General features: G+C 40.8%; 2 protein-coding genes across 6 annotated transcripts in view; both read right to left on the bottom strand.

Moving 5' to 3' along the window:
* The window catches only part of LOC108238961 (phosphatidylinositol-binding clathrin assembly protein), a 27152-nt gene extending 8750 nt beyond the window's left edge, over positions 1-18402 (bottom strand). For 2 of the 5 annotated variants that reach the window (XM_017421359.3, XM_025007020.2), the window contains exons 1-8: positions 17040-17169; positions 9082-9224; positions 5893-5968; positions 5442-5544; positions 5246-5339; positions 5044-5155; positions 4047-4153; positions 861-946 (exon numbers count right to left, since the gene is read on the bottom strand). In XM_017421359.3, coding sequence (XP_017276848.1) covers positions 861-946; positions 4047-4153; positions 5044-5155; positions 5246-5339; positions 5442-5544; positions 5893-5968; positions 9082-9224; positions 17040-17169 — 851 coding nt within the window. Of the gene's footprint in view, positions 1-860; positions 947-2684; positions 2727-4046; positions 4154-5043; positions 5156-5245; positions 5340-5441; positions 5545-5892; positions 5969-9081; positions 9225-17039; positions 18006-18288 lie in introns of those variants that run through there. The other 3 variants (XM_037979162.1, XM_017421357.3, XM_037979161.1) reach the window with 3 other exon arrangements.
* Positions 18403-20709: 2307 nt separating this feature from the next.
* Positions 20710-24196, bottom strand: rab38c (RAB38c, member of RAS oncogene family). The gene is made up of 4 exons (XM_017421275.3): positions 23436-24196; positions 22919-23049; positions 22130-22267; positions 20710-21530 (listed from the first exon to the last, which is right to left on the bottom strand). Exons 1-4 carry the CDS (start codon positions 23626-23628, stop codon positions 21354-21356), a joined length of 639 nt encoding a protein of 212 aa, XP_017276764.1. The 5' UTR covers positions 23629-24196; the 3' UTR covers positions 20710-21353.
* Between the last annotated feature and the right edge of the window lie 322 nt (positions 24197-24518).

The following is a 24518-nucleotide window of genomic DNA, read 5'->3' as shown; positions in this document are numbered from 1 at the left end:
GTAATCATCAAAATTAAACGAAATAAACATTTGAAATATATGAGTTTGTATGTAATGTATGAATATAATATACAAGTTTCACTTTTTAAATGGAATTACTGAAATCAATCTACTTTTTCATGATATTCTAATTTTATGACCAGCACCTGTAAACCATTATCTGCCACATGTGGCTTGTCATTCACAACCCTTTGGTTTAAGATGTGGTTCTGATGCGATAAGACAGGACACTGGTTTGTAGTTTTGGTTTACCAAAAGCACCAAGTTGATGGCTGTTTATGGCAGTTTTCTATTCAAAAGAGACAAAATTTTCTAATAAAATATTAAGTTACTACACTTTTCCCACCAATCCTTTTGGTAAATATACATAAAGGTATCTGCTGACCAATCAGGTTTGAAGTATCATGTGTTACACACTTAATAATGTCCAATAATGGTCACAGTTGGATGGTAAGAACCAAAAAGCTTCCAAACAGTAGTTTACAACCAACTGAAGTCAAAGTGACTTCTTTAGTACAGTCTGTAACTGTGATAAGTTCAGTATCAGATGGTTTTTCAGTTTGAATGTGTGTCTTGTAGAGTCAAAAATAAAATATTTTTAAGAACTTTTAAAACAATATGTTCTGCTGCAACATTTTGAGTTTAGTGCTGTTTAAATTTGCATTTACGTATAACATTAAGATCCTAGGAACAGCATCACCAGGACATCAACAGCATACTAGGATAGTTTAGCACTGCAGGGAAATTTGACAGGAAATTTCCCAATTGCTGATAGGGAAAAAGAACTGGTAAACAAATGAAAGTAATATTAAGTGGCTGACGCAGCTGATCCGAGTTGTTTCTTTGTCATTTGCTCATACCTGCTGGCAACGGACAGGTCCTTGAGCTTCCTGCCCTCCAGAGAAGCTAGGTGCTGCTCCAGAGCCTCCAGGAGGGTGTTGGGAGCCTGAGAGGGGTAAGGGTGGGGGAGTTGATATGGAAATATTAGAAGCACAGCCAAGTAGGCAAAGTGGGACTAAAAACTCTCTTCCACCCTTTTTTCCCCTCACGTCTCATTTGATCTCACACACACACAAAAAGCAGCAGCAAAATTAAGACATCACCCTCAGATTGACTATCTACTCTACGACAGCTCGTTTGTTCTGCTTTTGCAATTGGTTTCATCAGGTTTGGTCGACCAGCATGCACGCGTTGGCCTTGGGTCATGCAAGCGAGTCCGCAGCAGGACTGACAGATCAGGACAGAGCAGAGCGTCGCCGGTGAAGGGCTCCAGAGTAGAAACGACAACAAATACCATCTACTGAGCCCATGCAGAGGCCAGCGGTCCACAGATGCTCTCATAAGCACACACACTTACACACGTAGACGTGTAAAGAAAATCGCCATCCAAAAAGAGTTAACTCATGGATTCCACCTTAACTGATAAAACAGATTAACAGGTTATTGATTAGATTAGATGTGGAGATTTTATTTTGTACCGATCAGTTAGGCATCTGACTGGAAACCAAGAAAGTTAACTCAGTCAAATGTAAAAATCTGATGAAAAACCAGGTATGCACATTGAGCAGCTGGCTAGCATTCTTTGTTGCAAAAACAAAACGATGAAGGAGTTCGTTTGGGCCACATGTGATACCACGGCTCTCACCCAGAGTTTTACATTTCAGCACCAGAAAGCACAATCCAAAACACAACAGACAAAGAAAAGTTGTCTCGTATACTTATTTTAAGGGGGAAAGAGAATAAAATGCGAATTCTGCATATCCTTCTCCAGAGAACTCTAGAATATGCTAAAAGTTTAAAAATAAAACAGACATATCTACAGCTCAGTAAAGGCATGGGTCACTGTGTTGAATAAGGGCATATAAGGTCTTCATAAGCACTACAAATGTTATGATTGTTTTATTTTAACAACCCTTTTCAGTTTCTTACTTGGATTTTTGACATATTTTAGACAACCAATTATGCATCCACTGAAAAGGATAAATTGCATGAAATGCCTTCAGATGCAGCACTTATGATGGCATTATGTACACCTATCCAAGTCATATTTGCAGAAACCTATTTAATAAAAAAACCATTCGCTGCTCTCCCCACAGCTAATGAAAAGGGACGTAGACTTCTCAGAAATATGATCTGCTGATACTGGGGAAACACCTATTTCATAAAGTTGAGCTGTCTTGTTTTGTTTCGTATGATGAGCCTTTGGGTAAACAGACGGGTCTTATTGTTTACACTGAGAAAATGCCAGAAAGACTGCTGGAAAAATTCAGACATCTTTTAAATAAAGCTAGAAAAAGTTGTGTTACCCAGCTGCTTAAATTATTCTTTAAAATGCTTACCTTTAAGTTAAATTTGTTCTGCAGTGATTCAAATAAGAAAAAACATGAAATTCCTCAGAGTCTGATAATTGTGCGAAAGATAAGCTGCTTCAGAGCTATTTGCAGGTCTTCATTTATGGTTTCCTCTCTATTCTAGACTCTGTTCCAACAGAAAAAGAGGCAAAGCAAAGGGAGATAAGGAGAGTGAAGAAGAGAGGAAGAAGACGGGGCAGCTGCAGAGTGGGCAGGTCTGTAGGGTGAGTAGGGAACGGGAGCGTTAAGAATGAAGCATTATGGGACTAACTTAACGGGTTTCTAAACTGGTTGACTGGTTGATTGACTGATTGAGATGAGATGTGGACTGACCTGTGTGAGATCGGGGCTGTCGCCCTGATCTATCCCAACTCGCTGTGTCACAAAAAAAGGGAAGGGTAGGGAAGGGAGGAGGGAGGCAAAATGAAAATAAACCAAATGTAGTAATAAAAACAAGAAATAAACCAAAACAGACCACAGTTGGAAAAAAAAGGGAGGAGGCAAGTGAAGGAGGAGGAGGGAGAAAGAAGAATCAAACCCAGGCATTCATTACTTCATGCAGTGGCTGGAAAAGGAAAACAAACAAAAGACAACAGAGGAGGAGGGCACATGCACACACACTCACACACACATACAAACAGCTATATATACAGAGTATATGAACACACACACACACACACACATTGAAATCTGGAGACTGGTTGGAAATGAATGCTGAGCGCATCGACTGATTGAACAGGCGGGGCAGAGAGGGAGGACAACAGGTCACGTGAGCACGAGGAAGAAAAACATCCAAAAGGAAGACACTCAACTAATGTTGACTTCGAACAGAAGGAGAGGGGAGGGGGGGCACAGATGACACACAGAACAGACAAACACATTTTGTTAGACAGGTAAAATGAATGGGTCCTTAAAGTCAACGTTAGTCTGTTTTTTCTTTCTTTTTTCTTTTTTTTCTTTGGATCAAGCGGCTGCACCCCAAACCTTCTTCCAAATGGGAACGAAACCAAGCAGTGAGAAAGCCTTTGAAGATGGCGCATGGGGAAAAAGGCTACGCAGTCTAAAGAGGATAAAACTATTTTTATTCACTTTGAAGCCTAGCAAGAGCTCCACTGGATAACAGCCATTATGTACATAAGATATATCGTGTTTTTATGAAAAGGGAAGAAATTAAAGAGGTAGAACAGGGGACAGAGATAGTGATAAAGAAGAGCTTGCTTGGGCATGCAGTGCAGGCATGTGAACAGGCAGCACGCGAGGGGTCCCTCAGCTGGAAGCTGTACACGAGTGGCTCTCTGACAGACTAAAACTCAACCATTAATGACTGTCTCGGAGTAACCCAATCCCCAGTGCAGGGCAAGAGAGGGTCAGAAACAGGAGAATATCTAGATGCAGAAAGAGATTTAAGGATTAAATCGAAGAAGCCCTTGGTCACTGATCTGCGGTCAGTTTGGGTCGGAAAATATTGACCGTAAATCAGAACCGCAGGGGAACAGAAGTCTGGAGCGAATCTCAGCAGGAGGCGTTGGCTTTTAGCTGCGCATTAAATTATTCTGAGTGACTGGAGAAAGTGAAACAAGTAGGCCGTTTAATATATTTGTACAGAACCAAACAAAAGGAGGCTGCTGAGATTCACTGCAGACAGATTATTCTGTCGTACCCACAGGAGGACGGAGCAGGACGAACAAACAATACCTCTGCCACTTTCAGAAACTCGGACAGTTTTGTCATCCTGTTGAGGAAGGTCTTGTAGATCTCCAGCGCTTCTTTGCACTGATTCTTCTTCATGTCAAAATATTTCTCTGTAGAGGGGAAAAAAAACAACAATCAGCTAAAGAAAATCTCTACTTATTTATTCACAGAAGCAAATACATTTGTTGGAACTCCACAATAATTTAAAAACACCACTGATGTGACTTGAGCCAAAAGGCTCAGATTTTATTTTATCAGTCCCAAAAACATCTCCCAGAAACTTTGGAGCTTGTCAAGATGCATTTTGGTGAATTCCAGTCTGGCTTTTTTGTGTTTTTTTCCTATAGTAGAGCCCTCCTGAGTCTTCACTCATGGACTTTGGAGTTCCGCTTGAATGGTTCCTTTGGCTCTTTTTTTAACATCTGCACTATCCATCTGAACAACCCGGGGTCGCATTTCTTCTTGCATCCACATCCTGGGAGGTTGGCTACAGTCTTATAAACCTTGTATCTTTTACTAATATTGGCAGCTGTGGTCAGAGGATGGTCTTATAGCCTTTACCTTTAATATGAATATCTATAATCTTTGCTCTGAGCTCCTCAGACAGCTCTCACCTTTACTCTCTCTGCTCCATGTTCAGTGTGGTGCACACAACAATACTAACCTACCCAGTGGCATGTTTGTTCCCTTTAAACAGTTATACAATAGATAACTGCTTTTAACTGAATCGCTTTCACAAGAAATGAAGCACCGTTTTCATGAGCTGTAAGAGGACCAAAAATGTATCTTTGTCTGTAGACAGTAGATGTATTTGGTTTGCTTTAAAACCTATTTCCTTTAAATTTACAGAAGTTATTTCCATTAGGAATCAATTATGAGAACCACAAAAGAAAATTAACTGATGATTGACCAGCGACCAAGAGGGATTGACTTGAGTTGGTCATAGTTACAGTACTGTGTTTTTAATCACCACACAGAAACCGTGGAGCGGATCATTTACCCAACATGTTGATGACACCTTCATTGTAAGCAGCAAACAACCGAATGGAGTCTTTAAACAGCAGCATAAAAGCCGTGTTGATCACCCCGTTGGTCAGCTCGTTGGAGTTCGGCTGCAGGAAGGAGGAAGGAAAGAGAGATCGGATCAGAACGCCGCAGTACTTTGCTACAGCGTCTTCAGACAAAACGATTAGTATGTGTACCTGAAAATCAAGCAGTGCATCGAGCTGGTTCTGAATGATGGGCAGGGTTTTGATCAGCTTCTCTGTGTTCATGGTTCGCATCACGCCGTCGGCCCTGAAACGGACAAGAGCGCGCACACGTAACGAACTCTCAGAATAAACGCGTTTGTTGGGAAGGAAGTGAAAGAAATGATTTTGCATGCCATTGAAGTGTTACCCTCTCTTCATCTTGGTGAAGTCCACTGCTGCTAGTCTATAGGACATGGCTTTTTCATTCAGGTATCGGCTGTAGCGTCTGATAAAGGTTGACATGTTATATCCTGTGGGGGCAAAGAGTTGTTAAGAAACCAATCACCTTGGCAATTTATCCAAACTGTAATAATTTTTTATAACCAAACTACCTTTCCTAATGTGTCAAACCAGCTCTTGCGCTGTTTCATTTTTAATTTTTCTTCCTTTCTGAATTAGTATTGTTTCAGTTTTCAGCAACATTCAGCAGCTTCTTGTAGCAAACAAAGAGCGCCTTTTCAATCCCAAACCTTTAAAAACAGGCTCTGAATACTGCCTTATTGATGGTGTTACAGAGCCAAGGAGAAGCCGACAGAAAGTCATTTTGTTAGACGTACAGCCCTGCTGAGTCTACAAACAGTCAAATGGCATTAAATCACCTTGTAGTGCAGCCTTATCTAGAAAGTTGTTGAGGTTGAAAAGCGTGTTTCTGGAGGCGAGGTACTGCATCAATCTCTGATAGGAAAAGAAAAAAAAAACAGAGGACAAAGTTAGCAATTTATCTTCTCCTTCCTGCCTGACAACATTAAGTTATATCCCCTTTACATCACATGGGAAATGTGGTTTTTGGGTAAAATATCAGTGCACTTATAGACAGAAGTCACAGCTTTATAAGCACTTCAAAGGGGATTCGTTTCATGATGCCATTTTACACAAGTTAGCGAATGAATAATGTGGAGACTTCTCGGTCATTATTCTGGCAATATTTATGAGCAACTAGCTAAAAGAAATCTCCCGTTAGGAGGATGAAGGAGTCACGGTGGACCAAAGTGTGAAACTTTTCTTTCTCACTTCAAATGTGAGATCAGTATGGAAGCAGATCTGAGCTGTTTTCACTTGGAAACACTGAGCTGACATGTTTCTAGTTTCTAGAAAGTGGCAAGGTTACACTTTTATATAGAAAATACAAATTCATGTCTTTTAGTACATAAAATGGTCTAAAGCGGGTTGCGTAGGTGGAATTATTCTCTAAAGCCTATTTTACACTGAACAAAAGTCGCCTTGCACCTCATTAACAGTTTCCTGGCTTGACTTTCTGTGTCAAATGACTAATAAATATCATGGAGGGAACAAAGGTTTGCCGCCCTTATTGGTCATTTCTGCAACGTTTTTAATGTCTCACCTACAGATTCCATGTTTATTCAGCATGTTCACCCAGTTTGCATTTAGCTAACAAATGGTGTTAAAAACAGCAGGTGTACCTGTGGTCCTGCCATTGCTTCTAAGCTGCTGAAAGAGCAACTGAATGATTTTTGTGTGTTTGCAGACATTAATGAAGGAATGCACATTGACCGCCATCTTGCACGCCAAAGTTTTAAGCATGAGCTAAGTAATATTAGCAAACACAAAAAAATGGGGTTACTGCAGTAAATTTTACAGCTATTGGGCTAAGATTTGGTGTGATAGTAGCTGAGAGTCATTTCAACATACACCAAGAACTAACAGATCACATGTTTAAAACTTTAACATCAGCCCTGTCTGTCTGTTAGCAAAACATCTCATGAAGCAGTGGACGGATTTTAATAAAACTAAGAAAGTAAACTGGATGTACATTGAATAACTTTTGGAATCAACCTTCAATATGGAAAAACCCTGGTGTGGTATTATCTGAGAGTCGTTTCCAACACATACCTGAAGATAATAGATTGTTTTGAAACGCAAGGTGGCGGGTGACTTTTTAAATTATAGCACTAAATACATAACATTTAAATTAGACTTGGTTAAAGAAGTGGTTTGCATGTTCTGGGACAAACATGGCGGAGTTAAAGGCTTAATAGCATCTCTCACAATCTCAACAGCAGTCGTGTTTTCACTTACGTATCTGCTCAGTTTTCTGCAGCAGTCCTCTTGCCTTAATTGGGGCGATGCAGGAACATTCAGTCAGTTTCAGCAACCCTTAAAAAACTTGAAAGCACTTGCGTGTTTCGAGAGAGTAATCATCCCCACAGTAACGTCTGCAGCAAGCTTTCTCTTGTATTTTTTTCTGTTTTTTGTATCTGAGCCACTCATCATTTAACATATTTGATGTTCCACTCGGTGATCTTGTAGGGCGAGCGGCGGAGCGCAGTGATTTGTCACGGCGGTCATTGAAATGTCAGCGGGATGCTTCATCAGTTCGTGTTGGACACGTGGACGGCGCGGCTTCAAAGAATCCCACTGTGAGAGTTGGAGAGATACTGCTGCTACCTGGAGAGCAATATGTCAGACTTCTTTAGAGAAGTCGATAACTCCAGCTCTGACTGGAAAAAATGTTCAGTGTCTCTTTTATGTCTCTGTGCAAACAGTGCCAGTTTATACAGGTAACGTATTTTTGTCCTTTGATTAAACCGATCCTTTTACTAAAACACAAAAACAAGGCCTATAAAGACAATATCCACTTGCTTGTTTTCTACACCACTCAAAATACTGAACATATCTATGATTTTGCATCTAATTTACTCTTTAAGCACAGTAGTTTCTTTGCTTTTAATATTTTTCAGTTTTCAAAAATGCTTTCTGATTTTTTAAATTTTTTTTAGAGCAATAGTTCAGATCTTCTGAAGTAGAGTTCTGTGGGAAGATTACAAAAATAATAATATCTTACCTGTTGTAGATAGCTCTTTGAACTGCCTCAGTTTGGAGAAACAAAGTTTAAATCTGAACGAACTGATAGCTCGTCTAAACGTGGCCAAGACTAAAATGTAATGCTTTTATATTAAAGGAATAGTCTGGTCATTTTTGAAGTGATGACATTATCATCTGTGACATCAATCATAGAGCTCACACACACAAACTAAACAAATGGTGTCAAAAATGCAGAGGTTTCATGTTTGCTAATGTACCGTCTTTTACACGGGTGGGATGTTTTTGAGAATGCGTGCCATCATTCAGCTTGCCGTTAGTCTCACCTGGGCGAAAACCTCTTTGCTTTTTTTCATGCTCCGCTCTGACTATTGTCATGGTTGATAAGGTACTGTTGATAACTATGTCATAACATCACTTCAAAAATGACCAGACTATCCCTTTAAAACAACTCCAATCTCAAAGATTTCATAACACTCATGCCATTTTATAAACCTTTACATCCTTACTAGTTTTACAAATAATTCTTTTTTATTCAAGCACAAATAGTACTGCTACTAGCAGCAGCTAGCTGTAGCACTTCCAGGTTGCTGTGAAATTGATGGTTGTGTAAAGATTTTTTTTTCTTTTTTTTTTAAATAGTGTTTACACCAACTGCTTTGAAATCTTTAGATACTGGAACTGTTTAAGGTGGTAGCAATCTACTTTGGTCCTTAGTTCCTAAATCCAATCAGAAATAAACTTAAACTTTCTAAAACAGGTAAGATATTAACTGTTCACAACCTTTCCACAGAACTCTGTTGCAAAAGATCTGAATTACCGGTTTAGCTTTGTGTGCGACGACATAAAAGCATTAAGTTTGTTTTGCTGAGGCAATAAAACCTTTCTGATTTTCTTAAAACGCGTTCGCCGTGTCGACATAAACTATTTTCCTGTCGTTACGAGAATTTTAAAAAAGAATCCCTTTTTATGCCCCGGGCATCCACGCTTCGATACGTTTCGCTCACCTCGTTGCCGTACATCATGAGGTGGTGTGTGGTGATGAGCGCTTTGAAAACCACAATCCAGCTGTTGCTTGCCGTGCGCTCCAGCAGCGTGTCTGCCAGATGGGGGATGCTGACGTTCAGCTCATTGGTGCAGTGGATCAGGTCTGGAGGACACAAAGAATTCAGACTTTAATGAAAGGTGTCAGGAAACGACAGGAACAGGTTCTGTTTGTGGATTTAGATACATTTTCTTTAAACTATCAGTCAACCCGCTCACTTACTGTAAGTAACCGTGTGTAAAAAGCAGCAGCCACATGGCAAAACAGTAATTTATATGCTTGGAGAGCTCAAAAGTAGAGTTGTTCTGAATCAATGGAATGAGCAAACAAGCGTGACGACTGTAGTCGCATCGACTGCTGCATTCATTTTCACTGGCTGCACACAAATATAAAAATAAAAGCTTTTAATACCAGACTGTACAGGCAGATGAATCGGAACCAGAGCTATTGTATCACAAAACCATTTTGTAGCTGTAATCCAGCAGAGCTACTTATTTATTATAATGGATATGTATTTCAGTTATCTGGAGCTGGAGTTAAATGTGGAGCACATCTCTACAGAAAGCAGCTCAGGTTGTGTAGTTTGACAAACGTTAGGGGTCAGACAAACAGCGGGCTGAGTGTGATTCAAAGGGTTTTTACATTTGCTGTGAAGCGCATTAGAAAAGGATAAGAAGTGATTTAGAATTTAAACAAGTGGGGCAGACTGTACGAACAATGCTCCCAAGTTCTTTCTGAATCTGGCTGCGGCTCAGAACGGCCGGCACATGAGGCATCTGTTTCACTGCACAGGTCTTTGAACACGCTCCTGTTCCAGTCATGTCCTGTTATGTGGAGTTCACGATAAGCACTGTAAAGTCTGAAAACAAGGCCAACCTAAAGTGTTTCATTACTGTAACAAGTAAAGGCCTAGCGTTCCTCGGAGGAATGCATGTTGTCCTCCTCTGTTGAGAAATGACGGAGCTGCAGACGATTTGGTCAAACCTTGAAAATAACGATATGTGCGACCTCATGCAGTATATATATATACTCTCACCTACTACCATATCCAAGTTTAGCTCATTATCTGTAAAACTGGCTGAGTTATAGACATTTTTGTCTTGGTTAGTGTTGCTAACTGTGGCAGCCATCTTGATATGGGTTGACTCCAAAAGTGAAACAGTTATATTGTTACATCGAATGATTACTTTCTGAGTTTAATTAAAATGTGTCCAGTGGTTCATGAGATATTTGGCTACAGATACAGGCAAAAACATTGCTTCATGTTCAAAAATATTTCACCTTTGGTGGCGGTTGATAAACACATTCATATTATGTTGGAGAATTATTTCAAAATGTATGCCAAAAAATACCGTATGCAGCTGAGAACATTTGAAAGTGATAAACAAATAGATTTTTAAAAATACTTGGAAACATAACAGACTCCTAAAGCAGACTGTTGAGCTGAAATGTAATAAGAAACACAAGAAAGGCCAACAGGGGATGGAGAACTGCTGCGACACAAAAACTGAAGCGTGTTTATGAAGTTGCGGGGAAATGCAGAAGTCGGCAAAACCAGTCGGAGGTAAGCTGAAGCTCACATACAGAGGCTGAGAAACTCCGAGGTAGTTTCAGAGGCAAATAGGGCTATCATGGCTTATTTTAACACGGAGAGCTGTCTTCTGCACCCAAAAGTCCGTGTTGGTACCATGGTTACACATTTGATGCACTGAAAGCACCAAAAAGCTCCAGCAACCCGCCTCGGCTATTCCTGTTCGGCTTCATTTCATTTTTACTTTATCGGTGTAAAAAAAAACAAAAAGCCTCAGCAGGAGCAACACAGTCAATAACAAGAATAACGCTGAATACAGTTCCTAGACACGTTCAGGTTTACCTGCAATAAAAAAATTAATAAATTTTAAAAATTGAACTTCCTCACGTTCCCTCTGCAGCGATAATGTCATGACATTTGTCTCCTGCTTAAGGGCCAAATATTAGTCAAAGGTCTGCACACCTCTAAGAAGTAGAGAGTGAAACGTGTTTTTATTAGATACAAGAAAAGTCCCATTAAATTTAATTCAAAAACCCACAGACATTTGTAACCACCTTTAGCTCTGGAACAGAGACTTTCTTCTCAGAATAATGTCTCATACAACAACCAGCCGTTACATTATGACCACTTTGTTTAATATGAAAGAGGTTTCTGTTCTGGCTCTGAAGCCCTGACCAGTCAGGAGTTCAACAAAAAAAAAACATCCGGGGGGAGTGCGATAGACCCTATGAGCCCATTGGAATCAGGCTGCTAGGAGCTTAGAGGCTAGGTGAAAGGCTAAATCTCTCTTTGAGCCATTTTTCTGCAGCTTTAGGAAGCCTGCGGCTCTCTTGTTGAGGGGGAGGAAGCTGCATGTCTCATACGTCCTTCACAGTCACCATCTGCACAGCAGCCTGAACCACAGACTTATAAAAACAGTTCCACGAAGGCAACAACGGTGCCATGTGTATAAGTATCTTATCTTGACTGATCCGCGCTTGCCGAGAAGCTCCAGAGCACTGATGCGATCTGTTTTACACAAACATAGCCAAAAACCAGCTGCCGAAGCAGGTAGGTAGGAGCCGAAAAACCCGTAAGGATAATGTTGATCTAAAGAGGCTCATTTACATCAAGGCGTAAATAAGAAGCCTTTTTGACATTTTCTAGCAACTGTACATTAAATCTCTGAATCTAAATAAAAAATTCTCCAGTTAGATGTTCCTATATCATACCCCCCCTCTCTTTAAATGACCATACACAAGCCAGGATTAAAGTCTGTGGAAGTGCTGATAGTCAAAGGGAGGTAATAAACTATCGATTATATGATAAGAAAACTGGTACATCTGATAATCTGCAGTCTGTATATCAATCAATAATCTGATTGGGAATAAGGTTTATGCTATCAGTGTCAGGCAGGATGTTGTTTTAAAACTTTAAGACAGCGTTCCACCTTTCATGCCAGGTGTTCACGCTGTTTTGGGCTAACGCTGAGGATTAACGTTGGGGACAATTCTCAGCTACCAACACGTCAAACTTTAGCTCAATATCTGTGCAGTTGACTAAGTTACAGTTATTTTTGTGATCCCTACATCAGTTGGCTGTGGCGTCCATCTTGAATTTGGTTGACTCCAATCGTTAATCAGTTGTAGATGTACTTGTAGAGTAATTCCTTCCTGAGAGTCTCACTAAAATCCATCCAGTAGTACAAGAGATATTCTGCTAATAGTACAGACAAACGCACACACACACACATCTTTCGTCTTTGGCGGTGGGCGACAATTAGGATAAAATAAAAGACTGGTGCGTCACATTGTGTGTGAGATTGAAGATATTTAGTCACTCATAAAGAGACTTACTGTAAAAAGCAATAAAAACTTTATTCACTCAGTTTTAAGACCTTGGCTTAAGATGAAATTAAAAATTATTGAGGGCAAGAAATTGTTCTGAAAAGATAAGGTCATTAAGCTGACACACACACACACACACTCACACACACACAGGAGTAAGTGGTTTCCATTTAAGCCCATTGCTGTGCTGTCAGACTGCCTGTGAGGCAAGGCTTCGTCATCCTTTGGATTTTTGCACGTCTCTTGTCAATTCTCTGTGACTCTTTGTGTCATTTTTACTTAATATGGCAGCCAGGATAAAAGCACTGTGGAAATAAGGCAATTTATGGTTTTCAACTAATTTTGTTCCATTTGGGGAAAAAAATAATATAAGAATGATATGACACCCGTCGACGGAAGTAATATAACGATTGAAACTGATGATTCAGCTTTGAGGCCAGCAGGTCATTTTCCTAATCGTTACTTTCATGTTTATTTCCGCCCACTGCCATGAAATGCGGGCGATCATGTACCAGCCTGTGTTTTCGTGTTCATTAGTTTGCCTGTTAGCAAAAATATCTCATGACCCACTGGTAGGATTTTAACGAAACTCTCAGGAAATAACCACTGGATGTACATCTACAACTGATCGTCATTTGGAGTTAACTTTGGATTCAAGATGGCTGCCTCAGCTAATCGAGCTTAGCAGACACAAAGAAAAGCTACAACCCAGTCAGTTTTACGAATATTGAGTTAACATTTGTTCTGGGAATAGCTGAGAGTCATCTACATCAGGTACTGCATTCCTTCAGGGAATGCCAGGTCTTTAATTATTATCTGCTATTGGCAGCAATTAATCAAAACCTGACATCAATATCACCATAGAGACTGACTTTAAAGACGTGCAATCGTGTTGAATAACATCCACCAGCAGCTTGTGTTTGAGCTGTATATTTGGGAAAGCGGCACTGCAATTCATCTTTATTTTAACGCTGCCTGCAGAGGACGGATAAATACCGAACCACTGAAATTACAGGCAATCTGGTTCAGAATTGTTTCCCAGGTGACCGTCTTTTATTTTCCGATCCGCGCTGATAAATGTAGGCTGGATTTCCTCCAAGGTTTTCGTTCTAAAGCTTTTAGGCATGCAAGGCTTTAATCTTGCTGAAATATTGATGAATTAAAAATAATAATCAAAAGCTAAATTGTTGCAGACAATAGCTGATGACACTATTGATTCTGGCACATTTGTTGCGTCTCTCCTACTCGCCGTGTTTACCTGCAGCGTTAAAGCTCGCTGAAGCTCAGTTGGTCGATATTTCTTAGGCTACAAAAAGGAATCTCAAAGTTTCTAAAAAAATCGCTTTCTCTGCTTACAGGTACGGTGCATTCATACGTAAATATGAAGGCAAAGGCGGAGCAGCAATGCTTTCCCCATGCCTGTGTGCATTTCTCTGTATTATTAGCTAAATATTTTGTGAACCACTGAATGGATTTTAATGGAACTTTGTAAACATTTACAGAGGACGGACATCTACGACCAATTAACCGATGAAATCAACTTGATTCAAGATGGTTGCTACTGCAAAGCAATCTTACCACACACAAAGATGGCTATAATTTAGTCAGAGCTAGAATTTGATCTAGCAATATCATGAGATTAATAGATAGATAAAAGATGGCAGGCGATGTGCATTTCCTCAAGACATGCTATGCCTTTAATTGTTACTAGTTCGTACAAACTACTATTATTAGGGAAAAGTATTTTTATTTTTAAACCTGCGAGTCATTTTTCTTACCCTCCTCAGCTCTAATTTCTGTCCCCCGCGTTCATTCTGTTTTGATTTCCGGTGTCGTTCCCCGCTGAGAGCTTTTCTAAACATTCTGTTACGAAGCGTCGCCTTTTTCTGGTCCCCGTTTACCAGGCTGAAGAGGAGAAAAAATAAAAAAAAGAGACTCGAACGCAGAGCACAAAGAAAAAAGCGTGGGCATCACATAAGTGAAAACCTGAGATAGCTCACAGATGACTCATCAGAAGCTTCTTTAGCAGAAGTTGGGTTCACTTTTTTTTTTAAATTCCCTTCAAGGTTTTTTTCAGCCGGTTGAAGGACTGGCTCCACTGTCTTCCTCATCAAAAAGACGTTTCCTGTTCACCTTTCAACAGTTTGTGCTCTGAAAAAGTATTTGCCTCCTTACAAATTTCTTCTGCTTTTGTTTTTTTTCTAGACTTTTTACATCAGCAGACAAAGATCACCTGAGTAAATACAAAATTCAGTTCTCAAATGATGGTTGAGGATAAAAAGCTCTTAAGACAAAATCTGCAGTTTGTTTCTCATTTGGGTGGTTAATTTAAACTTCGTAAGCACAACTCGTGAACATCTGCCACCTACCACGTGTGTCTGCTTACCCACGGAAACAGCCGAAGAAACATCCGAAGTGACTGAAAATAGGTCAACAACAGGGACAAATAAGACCGTTTTGATGCGTTGGTACGCATTTACTCAGATTTGTTCTCCATTTCACCAACTGCTAATGTTCAACTTAAACTTAGTAGTTGGCATCCGGTCACAAATTCTGCTTACAATTTTATTTTTAGCCATCGATATGAGGAACAGGTCGTGCAGAGTTTGGTTCTTACTTTATGATTTTAACTTTAACATTTGTCTGATGATCTGAAATGTGTGCGACAAAGAAAAAGCAAAAACACACAGCACTGTATCTGATTTTGAAAATTAACCAAAGCAGGCATGTAGCTCCTTCAGTCGTATTTCACGAAAGATAATAATAATAAAATGCATCATGGAATCACCCTGACCAGGTAAACCGACTCAAGTCTGGGAGGAACGTCTTTGTCCTCTTTGGAAGCGGTTGGATAAAACGCATTCAACAGCTGGAAATTCGTCCAGTTGTTATAAAAAGCTTTGGATCCTTTTTCAGAACCTCAGCTTTTTGACTCGTTTATGAGACGTCTGGCGCCAATCATGGTGGGCAAATAAAGTGGGCATGATTCAAACATCTACAGTGGGCTTGAACATGTTAACCAATAACAGCTCAGATTAAGAACTTCATCTGATTGTTTCAGGCCTTTCTGCTGTGGGCGGTGTGTCTCTCTGTTAGCAAAATATCTCCTGAGCCACTGGGCAGACTTCAGTAAAATGCTCAGAAGGTAATTATTGGATGCACATCTGTACAACTGATTAACCTTTGGAGTCAGCCTGATTCAAGATGGCCACCACAGTTCAGCTAATCAACCTTAACCAAGACAAAATCTCGGTCAGTTTAACAGACACTGAGCTACAATTCGATGTGTTAGTAGCTGAGAATCACTCACAACACATCCTTAAAATAAATTACTGAAGCATTTGATATCTTCCATCGCAGACAAATTACTGGTTTGAGAGATCTGCAGATCACCGCATTCTGTTCTTATTTACATTTTACACAATGTCCCAACATTTTGGGTTGTATTTGTTCAAAACGAACTGGTTCCTTTTTACAGTAAGAACATATCCTCATGTTTTGTTTTGTTTTTTAGACGCCCCACTGAATGTTAGAGTATTTTTTTAGTAGAGTAAATTCAGAGGCAGTATTATTTTAGTGTTAAATCTAAATTACTAGCATCTCTGCTGTGGACATGATTGAGTAATCTGCTGCCAAACTTGCTGGCTGGCTGGCTGGCTGGCGGTGCAGTTTGGATGCCTGGCTCTCGGGCTGTTTGGCTTCTTGCCTCATGGTGTCTCTCAGACTTGATTTATCCACATTTTCTCCTGGGTTAGCCAATCTCGCTCTTTTGCCCGCCTGTCTGCCTGCCTGCCCGCCTGTCTGTCTGTCCGTCCGTCTGTCTGTCTGGACTTGGACTCCCTGTGTGAGTCTGACTGGCAGCTCCATTGATTAACCGTGCTCTCTATTGATCCCGATTATAAAGAAGCTTTTAAAAACTAGATAATCCCAGGTGAACAATCTACATGTAAGGAAGCCTCTTGCAGGTGCAGACAGCACACACACACACAGGTGATCAGCAGGACGTGGAGATAAAGAAGCAGAATTTCCTGGGCCTTGCTGTAACGCCCACCACAAATACACACACAATCACACACAGTGGGGTTTTTTTTTTCTTTCTTTTAGCACCTCGGTACTGACAGCAGGACATTCATTAATGAGAAAACACCAGTGAACTTGAATGAGAGGTAATGGAAATGAGGATGAAGATAAATGCACATTATGTACTGAAGTGTCTCCAGAGGGATGTATGCTGCTGATATAGTGGCGTTAATAATAGATAGGCCTTACACTATAAAGCAATGTGATTACCCTTTCTTTCTTTTTTTTAGCCAGAGTGGCCTATTTCCTCTGAATGGCATGCCCAGATAGTGCCAATCCTGGCTTCTTTTCTTTTTCTTCCCTTAAACCTTTCAGCTCGGACTCGTTGCTGTGCGTCCAGCCTGAACCTACAAGGGAATGGGGGGGCTCTAATGAAACCCCGAACCGGGTCGGATGCTGTTCGTACAAGCTGTCCTTTGTGAGGAAGCACGCATGCAGCCTGTCTATCTGTACAGTGAGGAGTGAAGGCATGCCGAAACCTACAGTCGAGGTGCTTCTTCTTGGGTCCGCTGACTTCGTGCGTCGTGGCCTTGCAGACGGCTTTGCTGATGGCAGAGCCGGTCATGCTGTGCTGCGCGGCGGCGATCCGGTCCGTCAACGACTGTCCCGACATGTTACAGAGGAGGAGGAAGAGGAGGAGGAGGAGGAGGAGGTGGAGGAGGAGGACGGGGTGCTGCTGCTGCTGGTGGTGGTGGTGGTGGTGGTGATGTCCGGGTGGGGGGAACCGGGGAGGACGATCAAAATGTCTTTAGTGGCAGGGAGGAGGGTAGTGCCCTCTGTGAGGAGGAGGAGGAGGAAGAGCACAGAAGCAGCAGCAGAGAACACCGACGAGGATCCGGTGGGAGAATTCATGCGGCGACCACCCTCCCCCCCACCCAAAAAAAAAGAAAAGAAAAGAAAAGAAAAAAATTACAGAAGACCTTCGCGTCCAGAAAAGCGTCTAAAACTCATCTAAAGGGTGGAATAAAAGCGGCTACAAAGAGAAGAAGCTGCTGCTATGAAGACAATACAATGAAAGGCGCTTTAATTGGATGTGTCCCCGTGTGGGGAAAAAAAAAAAAATAAAATAAATAAATAAAACAGGAAGGACGCCGGAATATCAAGAATCAAAAATATGGTCGGATGTCTGCGGCATGTCCTACGACCGAACGCTCGCCTCGTTAACAAAAAAGCAGCATTGTCCTTCCTCTCTTTGCGGCTTTTTCTCCTCTTCTTCTTCTTCAGCCGGTCTGTGTCCTCTGAATCCTCCCGATCCGACCGCAGACACCTCTCTGAACCCCGCAGCTCACCGCACTGGCTGCACCAACCTTTTTCCTTTTTTTATTTTCCCGTACAAAAAAGGGAGGATTTCTGTTTAAAGGTTGCCGATACACAAATTCAGATAGATTTTTTTTTAAATATGTCAGTTAAACTTGTGTGTAAAATGGCAGCACATGAATCAGGTGACAGAGAAAGAAGGGCGATTGGGCCACTTGGTCCGGGGGAGGGAATCTTAAAGCAGAAGGCGGGTTTCAAGGCGAAGAACGGTATCTGCTGGTTTCTCACCTTGATGTAATTGTGTAGGTTACTCACTCTGAAGCTACCTGCTGCCCTTCTGCAATACGACACGTTCAATGACCGCCGCGTTCCCAAGTGGGAGCTAACTAATTAATCACTTTAGCGTCATGGTTCCCAAATGTAGCTTCAGCTAGCCTACAGCGGTGTGTGTGTGTGTGGCTTTTCACGGCCTTACCTGGCAGAATATCCCTTACTGTTGGAAGCATTTTTATCACGGCAGCGATAAATTGTCAAATTTGAAGTAACTTTCTTAGCAACGCCGACATTAAAACTACAACACACTCCACAACCGTTAGGCTAGCTGTCTAAACGGTTGCTACAAGTGACGTATATTCTATACATTACGTCATTGGCTGCTGTTCACAGTTAAAGCAAAGGATCATGGGAGTTTTTTTTAAAACAGTTACTTTTCTAACTTCCTGTAGCCGTGGCTAGCAGCTGCGATGCTAACGCTAGCTTACTCGTAAACAGGAACAAGTGGAGCTTGCTTTGTTTAGTTGTTTTTTTTTTATTCTGCTTTTTGCAAACTACTGTTGCGTACTTTGTGATATTTTATACAATCTTAAAAAAAAACATCTTGCAATGTTTGACGACTGCTACAAGTTGCCACTGCATAAAGTATTTTATTTTATTAACCTTCATTTAACTAGGCAAATCCCATTGAGATCACAGATTTCCTTTTTTTTGTTTGTTTTTTTAAGTGAGGCCTGAACGCAGCCTAACATGCATGTTTTAAGACTGGGGGAGAAAATCCATGCAAACTCCACACAGAAAGACCCCAGGTCCAACCCAGGTCCTAATTGCTAAAAGGCAACAGTGCTAACCACTAAGCTAGTGTCATCTGTAAATAACAACTTCACCTTCTTAGAAACACGCTGTAAGTTATATAAAGATAAGAAAGAGAATTTTTGCCCAGGATTAACCCCTGAGGGATTCCACTCACTACTCTTGTCCAGTCTGATTTGGCTCCATCAATCAGGACTCTCTGATATCTATCTTTTCATAACTTCTCTAAATAAATAACATAGTTTGTTTGTCCTGGATACCTGGTACTCCTGATTCCTGATGGGCTTCTATAAATACATCCTTGATTCTCTGTTTCAGGATCAAGGTTATTTAGTTTCTGTGACAGCCTCACCCCATATTTAGGTGTTTTAGGGCAAAACTGATGTTTATTGGCTTATTTATGAAGATTGTTATTAGCTGATTTGCATAAAAGCATCTGCTAAATAAATAATTTTGTAATCTGAAGTTATAGAGTAAAGCAAATGATGCAAAACTTTTTTCTTTTTTTTTTTTGCTCTCCAGGATTTAGTCAGCCTATTTTTTTTAGCTTTATTTGCCTTTTTCTAACGTCAGGGGTTGAATCTTAGTAATAAAACAAGGTTCTTATCCTGCTAAACTTTAAATTTAGCTTATTACTTCTGGTTGTCTTTATTCCTCTTGTTTATTTACAGACTTTCAGATGCTACTTAAGTGTAATAATTCATTTTTTTTGTGAAGCTTGTTTCTTCTTTTAGAATTTTTAGTGTAAATTCAGCTGCAGACAAATACAGTTCTGATTTCTGAATGAGTAATTTTCTTACTTCATGCAACGACAACAACAACGGAAAAGAAAAAAAAACCCTGAGAAGAACAGTAAAGATATTTTTTAAATTTCTTTTAGTCCGCTTAACAAAAGACGCCGAGACAATTGGTGTTTCTTTACAAGTCAAACCAATTATACATCAAAGGGAGGGAAGTAAAAATATGGAATTTGAAAAAAAAAACACTTGAGGCAGACTCAACAAAGGCGGCCGTGTAGTCTGAGCTGCGTTTAAAAAAAAAAAAAAGGCAGCGCAGGCCAGAATTTGGACCAGCAGGATATTGATTTTACAGCCGTAAACAACGTCTCGACAACAATGGAGCCTACAGTTTGACAGTGAGTCAGCTCTGGATGAATAGGAGCTCTTTTTGTTGCGCGTCTGCAGTCAGATATTCACCTTACAGCTATTAGCTGATAGTAAACACATTATCTGACCTGTAATAGAAGGGCTCATCTGCATTTTCGCCTTTTTCTTTGTGACAGATTTCTGTGTTTTTGTCTGCGGCAAAATAAAAGTGGACACCCCGGTCCACTCATCACTGACTGGACATCGTGTTGACGGATGTTGGGAACGTTTTAAGACCCATTTGGTACCTGGTCTCGCTCATTAACACCGCGTTGTTACAGATGGGATGATGATGAAGTTTACGAATGGTACGCCAGATTTATTTTTTAATATGAAAGACTTGTGCTGTTGCGTCGGGTAAACTTTCTGAAACATTCTGAACATGCTAAACTCTGTGTGGACTGTTTTTATTGTTTAATTTTCTTCATTTAGGTTGTTTCAGGATAAACTTCCTGTTCTGAAACAGACAATAGAAACACTTGACTGAAAAATGAAAAAAACGTTAAGCTAAAATATAGAAGTTTTATGATTTTCTTGCCTAAATAGGTTAAAATTCTGCAGCCTCTTAAAACTCAAAGATGTCCTAATCCAGGTCTTTAATGCGTCTGTGGCGTCTTTTCTCTGGTTTAGTCCAAGTGAAATGATCTGTCTCGCAACAAATTGGCTTTCTGGATAGTCTTTTAATAAAAGCCAAACAGGCAAAATAAAATCTGAACCCAGAGAAATTCATCTATATCAGAATTTCTCTCAGCACTTCATGATTGGAAGCGAAATTGACGGTTTTGGAGAACATTTAGAACGTATTTGCGGGTGAATCTCGTTGTTCAAAGCTTCTTGTCTTATGTCGTTTTCAGGTTTGCACAGTAAATGACTTTTTGTCTCCAGACGGGGCTGCTGTTACAGCGCAGGGCAGGAGAGATGTGTGTTAAAGGCCTGAGAGTGAATAAACAGCAGAGGAGGATCTGCAGAGGCTGAATTAAAGTTCAAACTGTTGTTTCCTATTTTAACAATACCACTATTACATAAAAAATGTCTTTAAATTCACCATCTTTTAAATATAGAAACAATCTAAAATGACAGAGTTTGCACTTTTTTTCCATTACAGCTAGATGTCCAGAAAAAGGTTACCATATCTTTCTGATTTAATGCACGCACATCTTTTTCAAATGTTAAATGCTGAGAATGTTTTTGAAGACAAACTGTGTAAAAACTTTTCTGTGGGCTCCACTCCTTGTGTTGCCAGAGGTCCCGGAGGTCTCCTCCAGCTCCCGAAGCAGCTTCTCCTTCACGCCCGCGCCCTGAAATCTACTCACACGGCGAAGGCTCGCCGGTTTTCGCACGGCGCACAGCTGAAACGACTCCTGGTGGCGCTCGCGTCCCCGGACAGAACGACGGAGCCGGGCTCTCGCTCCGTCAGCGAGCTGCCCCCGCTGGTCAGGATGTGCTCCACCAAACAGCGCGCCGCCTCCTCGATGTTTGTGTTCTCCTGAGGGCGGAGATGAAAACAAACGGGTCTCTTTACAACAGCCAATATCTACACAATGACTTAATACATTCAGCTGGATTCCTAAAAACTCTTTCCTGTTTGCCAATTCACATCTTTAACAGTTTTTTTTATTTTATGTTATGTTATTTAGAGGTGAAAAACTTCAGGCTTTTTAGCATCTATAGATCTTACTACGAGAAGACTTCAGCTTTACGTTGTTTTCAGAGCAAAACTGATATATTTTTTACTAGTTTTTTCTTTTTTTTAGCTTTTTAAACGGAGCTCATATGATGAAAGATTGTAATTTGTAAACTTCAACAAGCAACCTAAACAAAAAGATCAAACTACAGCACTGTGCACGTAAAAACAGAGAGCAGGGATTTTCTAATTCAAATTCTGGGTTCTCTTAGATCTTCTAAAGAACTCCTTTGCCAATACATTCCATTTTTAATCTCCATTTTGGTGTTAATCTAAAAAAAGCATCCATGGTGCCTATTTGCATAGAAATAACAACGACATTAAACACTTCACAGAGCAGGTTTCCAGAGCGCCGAGGCCACGTCAGTCAGAAACCTTATGTCTTTTTGAAGGGACGTTACCTTCGCGGACGTCTCAAACCAGCCCACGAAGCCATTCTCCCTGCAGAAGGAGTCCAGTTTGGGCAGCTGGGAAGCCGTCTGGTCCGACTTGTTGGCCAGGAGTACGGCTGGAATGGGTCTGCCGTAGCTCAGAGTCACCTTGGGACAGACAAAGGATGGGATGTGATTGTAGAAACTTGTCTCTTCCTTTTTGCTTAAGTTGTAATTATTCAGCATGGAAACGTAAAAGTAGTTGTGTTGAATAATCCTGTAAAGATAAATGTTGACGTCAAGAATCGTTGTTGTAATTACTATAGCTGCTCGTATCCAAAACCCACATGGGTCACCTTGCTTGTACAGGAGCCCAGGAAGGTCAAACTTGGCTCCATTGTGGGAAATTTTTTAATTGATGGTTCTGCCAAAACACACACCTCCACAGCAGAGCTAGCTGCTGGCGACTGAATGGCGACAGGTGAATCTTCCATTGCTGTCTCAATGAATTTTGAGTGTTTGCGACCAAGTAAAGACAAGCAGATTCAGACCAGTCTTTTCCTAATTATTACTTGATTTGTTTGTGTTCTAGGCAGTCAATGAAACACAAAATGACTACAAAGAGAAAACAGCCCCCAACAGGCACACAATGACCTCACGGAGGCACAAAGTAAAACTGGCTCATAATTCACCTTTGTGTAGAGCAGACACAAACAAAACTTAGAAAAATAAAAGTGGGGCAGTTTGTTTTGGTTGTATGTAGCTGAAATTGAACAGCAAAGGAAGAGAGAAAGAAAGGAAAGCCTCGGTCTGTGACACCTTGGAGTCCAGGTCATCCTTCCACTTGAGCACAGCGTCAAACGTGGAGGCCCTCGTAACGTCAAACACCACCAGCGCTCCGACGGCCTCCCTGTAGTAGACGCGAGTCATGTTTCCGTACCGCTCCTGTCCTGGTGCGAGAAACGACAGCCGTCAGGCACGAACGCCGCTACCATCAGCTCCGACTACAGGACACAAAGCCTGCGTCAGTGCAGCTACAGGAGTGATATTACTGAGTCACAGGGAGGCTCAAGATCTACATTCCTCATGCAGGCATCAAATGCAGGGAGGGACTCAGGCATGCAGGGGACTCGGTGGGAGGAAAAGTAGATTTTCTGTCATTACTGTTAAAACTTTTAGACTTTTTACGTTCCACACCTGCAGCATGATTTGAGCGAAATATGGGCTGTTTTAATTTTACAATACAAATTCACCCCTAGGGTTAGCGTTCAGGGTTTGCAACAGTGGCAAATAGCCCAGAGAGAGGGGTTATATTTGGGCTTAAAGTGTGACAGACCTGCTATGTCCCACAGCTGCAGCCGTACCACAGTGTCCCTGTCCCACTGAAGCACCTTCAGGGCGAAGTCCACCCCGATGGTGGTTCTGTAGTGCTGGGAGAAGACCTGCTGGACGTACCGCTTGATTATGGACGTTTTCCCGACTCCTAAGTCTCCAATAACCAGGACTTTGAACAGAAGCTCCTGCTGCATGGCTCCGGCTCAGGATCGGGAGGAAAAACACAGAACAAAAAGAGAAACGTCAGAATATGGTGATAAGTTGTTGGGTTTTTTTTCTTTTTCTTTTTTCGTCTGCTCCCTGCTGCAGGGGTCGCCACAGCGAGTGAACTCGCAGTTGTTTTGACGCCCGGATGACATTCCTGACGCAACCGGGGCTCGAACCCCCGGCCTCATGATGTTGACGAGCGTGACGGTAAAACTGCGAACTACCAAAGAAAATGTTACGGAATGGCAGTTTTTAACAGATAATTGGATATTTCACCCATTAATGTTACATAAAAAAGTCACGTTGACCCCCAAAAAGAAGGAAAGTAAGAAACAGACCGGTTACTGACGTTAATAATCGCCGGGGCTCGCCGCCATGACAGTTTAAATTGGTTTTAAAATCTCAGCAGTTGGTTAGCTGGGGCTGCGTTCAGTCGCTGCTCGTAAATTTCAGCTTCAGGTCTCAACCTCGTTTTGGAGCGAGTTATCCGCTTTACGAAAGTATAAAAAACTCAAACTTAACTTTTTTTTTTTTTTTAATCATATGTAGTTTTTTCTGTTTTATTTTTTGTATTTCCAAAAATAAATAAATAAAGTAGGATAAAATTTAAAAAAAAGGAAATTAAGTGAAGTAAAAAGGTCAAAACACAAAATAAAATTGATAAAATCACTTTATTTTACATCCATAAGAACCACATTAAAAAGTAATTTTATTTACTATTGTTTTATATTTCTGCCTTTATTAGTTATTTTTTATGGATACATTTTCTTCTGTTTACATACCCTTGTATGTAATTTATGTTTGGCATAGCTACTATTTTTAAACCCAATAAAATATGCATTTTTTTTTTACTGAATCTTGGGGTAATATTTGCTTT

Source organism: Kryptolebias marmoratus, linkage group LG13, assembly GCF_001649575.2.
Source record: "Kryptolebias marmoratus isolate JLee-2015 linkage group LG13, ASM164957v2, whole genome shotgun sequence".
NCBI classification, from domain to species: Eukaryota; Metazoa; Chordata; class Actinopteri; order Cyprinodontiformes; family Rivulidae; genus Kryptolebias; species Kryptolebias marmoratus.
The sequence above is the reverse complement of the archived record's forward strand: the minus strand, read 5'-3'. Positions and strand labels throughout refer to the sequence as shown.